The sequence below is a fragment of the Salvia miltiorrhiza genome, chromosome 5 (genome assembly GCF_028751815.1).
Source record: "Salvia miltiorrhiza cultivar Shanhuang (shh) chromosome 5, IMPLAD_Smil_shh, whole genome shotgun sequence".
Lineage (NCBI taxonomy): Eukaryota > Viridiplantae > Streptophyta > Magnoliopsida > Lamiales > Lamiaceae > Salvia > Salvia miltiorrhiza.
Genome location: NC_080391.1, coordinates 615,921 through 620,540, shown reverse-complemented (window position 1 = coordinate 620,540; position 4,620 = coordinate 615,921). Strand labels below are relative to the sequence as shown.

The 4,620-nt window shown below is 33.1% G+C and overlaps 1 protein-coding gene across 1 annotated transcript; it reads left to right on the top strand.

Annotated features, from left to right (window-relative positions):
• Nucleotides 1–999: 999 nt before the first annotated feature.
• Nucleotides 1,000–1,485, top strand: LOC131026577 (probable small nuclear ribonucleoprotein F). The gene has a single exon (XM_057956465.1). It carries the CDS (start codon nucleotides 1,038–1,040, stop codon nucleotides 1,302–1,304), a length of 267 nt encoding a protein of 88 aa, XP_057812448.1. The 5' UTR covers nucleotides 1,000–1,037; the 3' UTR covers nucleotides 1,305–1,485.
• The last annotated feature ends 3,135 nt before the right edge of the window (nucleotides 1,486–4,620 follow it).

Sequence of the window (4,620 nt, the reverse complement as noted above, 5' to 3'; positions counted from 1 at the left end):
CTCTGACTACTGGATCAACCGGATCAGTCGGAGAACTCTCTCATTACCATCATTTTTCTATCTTCTCTCCGTCGTTTAATTATTGTCATTACGTTACTTACGTTATTTTTCATATCAATTCACTGACTTGAGCGTCGGAGGCCCTTCCATCGACACCCCCACCGGTGCTCTTCGGAGGGCTCTAACGTTGCTTGTGGTTTCAGGTTGCTAGTGCCCATCGATCCAGACGTTACTGACGTCACTTCCGTAATTGTTGGATTCACCCCCTACACTTAAAACCCGTGTCACTCCCTCCTAGGACGTTCTTTCATGGACGGAGGGAGTATGTAATATGCATATCAAATTAAAGATCACAATAAAAGCTTTAATTTGACATATTGACAAATTGATTTTTTGGGCTCAATATGTCTTACTTATGCTAAATTTTTGAAAATTTGTCTTACAATTGCAAGTACGAAAAAATTTGTCCTAAATTTTCGGCTCCTAAAAATTATTGACTTATTCATCAAAATTATTGACTTGTTCAAGAGAGTTCTGAAGCATTCTCAATTCTCAAGCATTCTCAACGAAATTCATTTCTCTCTCTCTCTCTCTCTCTCTCTCTCTCTCTCTCTCTATATATATATATATATATATATAGGGAGTGGTTCAATTGAGAAGCTCAAATGTGTTGAGAAGTTGAGAAGCAATCTAATAGATGAACATGTCAGTACATTTTGATGAACATGACAATTAGACCCAGATCAATAAATTCTTTGAACATACCAAATATAACTGACGAACGCATGAATCTATTTAATTTGTTAAAAAATACGCCACCGCCAATGATTGAACCACAGATCAAACCCACGTTCATAAAAACTAATTGACATGTTCATCTATTGGATTGATTCTCAACTTCTCAACACATTTAAGCTTCTCAATAAAACCTAACCCTATATATATATATATATATATATATATATATATATACATATATATATATATATATATATACCCCGACCAAGAAATTCTCTCTCATTCCTGAAACCGCTGCCATGGCTACTGTACCAGTTAACCCAAAGCCTTTCTTGAATAATTTGACTGGGAAGCCTGTCATGGTCAAACTCAAATGGGGAATGGAATACAAAGGTTACCTCGTCTCTGTGGATTCATACATGAACTTGCAGCTTGCAAATGCTGAGGAATACATTGATGGGCAGTGCACTGGAAGCCTCGGAGAAATCTTGATCAGATGCAATAATGTTCTGTATCTTCGCGGCGTCCCTGAGGATGAAGAGATTGAAGAAGCTGACCGTGATTAGTCGGCTTTCACATCTATCGTATCATTGTATGCCTAATTGAATTGGAGTGAGATCTTGCATTGTGTAGTAGTTGTACTTGACAGGCATTCTATCTTTGTTCATGTAAAATTTGTGAACATGAGCTATGTGGAAGGGATATATTTGTTTTTAACTGTTTCAGATCAGTCCAGAAAATTAAAAATATATATATATATATATATATATATATACATATATATATATATATATATATACATATAGGGTTAGGTTCAATGAAAAAGGCCTAAATGTAAGAAAGAAGAGAGAAGTAATCTCATCCGTTGATCTTATCTAATCTAACGGACATGATTTATTCACGCCATGTTCAACGGATTTTTTCGTTGAACATTCGTGAATATATACAATATTTTTGGGGGTTCTGGGTTTCGACCCCCCATATGTTCAACGAAAAAATCCGTTGAACATGGCGTGAATAAATCATGTCCGTTAGATTAGATAAAATCAACGGATTAGATTACTTCTTTCTTCTTTCTTACATTTAGGCCTTCTTCATTGAACTTTAGCCTATACATATATATGTATGTATATATACATATATATGTATATATATATAGGGGAGGGCTACAGTAAAAACACTTTTTAAAATATAAATATAAACGTTTTTTAATGTACGAATTTTATCCAACAGGGTTACGAATTCATCCAACATGGTTACGAATTGTGAAAAATAAATTTTTGCTACCTTTGGGATTCGAACCCAAGACCACGTATTCATCCAAAAGGGTTACGAATCAACCGTAGATCTTGATGATCTAAAGGCTGAAAATCATTTATATTGATGAACAAGGCAGTATATACTGATGAACAAGGCAGTATATACTGATGAACAATGCAGTATATACTGATGAATAACAAAATTTAAAATATTCTACTCCCTCCAGGATTCGAACCCTGCGAAAAAAAATCACCCTCCAGATACAATATCAGCCATAGGATTGATGAAATAAACGCACCAGATCGTGCCCTAGATCTCACTAAAATTAGGGGGTCTCATTGGAGCACACCCCTATATATATATATATATATATATAATACATGATTATATATTAATAATACATTACAAAATATACAAAAATGCATCCATATGGCGGTACTACAAGAAAATTGTGGATCAATTTATCACTTTGTGGGCTTGATGGGTTGGGCTGCATAGCTGGGCCCTCAATGATGGGCTTCTTCAAGTTGGGCATTTCGTGGGCTGCCTCTGTGGGCCTTGTTCTCTCTCTTCTTGTTTGGACTTCGGCCTGCTTTGTTCAGTCTTTTGTATATTTTTTTATTTGTTTCTTATTTATCTTTTGTATGTTTCCAATCATACGAATTCAGCAGCCAATGATTTTTTCATATATATTGAAATCAGTAGCCAATCATATTTAGTTTGGCTTAGTTGTAAGATATTTGATATATATCTAATTATTTCCATTTTTGAGTCGAATTAGGAATCCCTTATATATAACTAATACTATAAACTAACTACAAAAACATAGGTATATCAAGATCCCAATATTTTGAAATAAGATTATCGATCGTTACATTATGTGCAATCTCAAAATCCAAGAACGTCCCTTAAAAGCACATATTGCAAACTGAGGAATGAACCTCATTAAAACCTTTATGTCGAAAATCCCATGGAAAAAACAACAGTAAAGAAAATATAGTAATTATAAAATACAAAGATGAACGAAAAGGAACAATACAAATCCATCATGAACCAAAATAGATGAAGCCCGATCCGAAAAGAGAAACATCTTCTTGTCTGCATTGAGCAACTCGTAACATAGCCGGAGTTGACTCTAATTCTTTCTCGGAGTTGTTGTTCGTGACATTCATCATGAAGATTGATTTCTCTATGGCTAACCCCTGACTTCATTTCCGGCATTTCATCAAATACTTGGTTTTAATACGTCAGGCATTTTATCGAACAGGTTCTGTGCACCCTGATTCTTTTTTATCACATTCCCTTATGTATCTCTCACGTTAGGTGTTTTCTATATTTTATGTGGAAATATATAAAATATATCAATTTGTAGTTGATTAAATGCTGAAATGCTTTCTACAAAACTGCACAATTAGGAATTCTTAATTAACATTATTATATACTTCATCCGTCCATTACAAATGTCTCATTACTTTTGAACACGGAGATTAAGAAATGTTTAATTAGTAGATAAAGTGGGTGGATGGAAATTGTTTAAATGTTAGGTATAGAGAGAAAATATGTTGCCAAAAACGGAATGAGACATCCCATTATAGAAACTGAGACATTTGTAATGGGGGAGGGGGAGTATTAATTAGTTGGTGTAAGCATATTACATACGGAGTAGGTTGGGATTTTTTTGACTTTCCAACAGAAACATTCGGTTTTCTTAATTTGATACATTCTTACATCGTCGTTGCATCACTTTGAGTAATGCTTACACCAACTCCGAACAGAAATGCTTCACTTTGAGCTAATGCTACACCAATATTACATCACCTTAAACAACCGAATACTTTCTTGGATTAATTTCTTTGGAATTTCAGTTGTATGGGTTGCGTTTCGAGCTGTAATTCTAGTGTCGCATGTGATGTCTATGTACTCTAAATATGTAGTGAACATCTAAACGGTGTAATAGAAGTTATAACAACCTTACTTAATTAGGATTTGGAGCGCTAGAGACAGAGCTAGGATATTAAGAAAGGGCAGATGAAATTAAAATTTTATATTTAGGAACAAAGTAATATGGACAGACGAAATTATATTATTATATATGTATAAAAAAATTTAAAAATACAATTTAAATATAATAATTGAAAAAAAATTGTCCGAATGATCGTCGGGCTTTGCCTAGGTCTGGCTCCGTCCCTGCGGAGCAAATCGGCGCGCACCTATAAATATTGAATAGAGTTTCTCATTAGATATGTGCATATATAGTGAAGGGCTCTTGTAGAAATTAAATCTTCTCAATTCTAGAAAAAGAAACTAATCTAGCTAGCCAATATACATCTTTCATTAAATGGATGCATGAGTACTATAATGTTTCTTTATATATACAATAATATTTTTTTAATGATAATCTATACCTATTATAAAAGAGCCTTATTTTACAAAATTTGATTTGCCTATTTTATCCCTCATATATATACTTAATTTAAAGTCAATTGTGTAATTTAATATATTATACATATAATATATCTATAAATATATTATGGTTTATCCTTTATATTTTAATACTTATTTAAGTAGTAGTATCCATTAGGACTCTTCATCATATAAGTTTTTATTTTTTATTATATAATT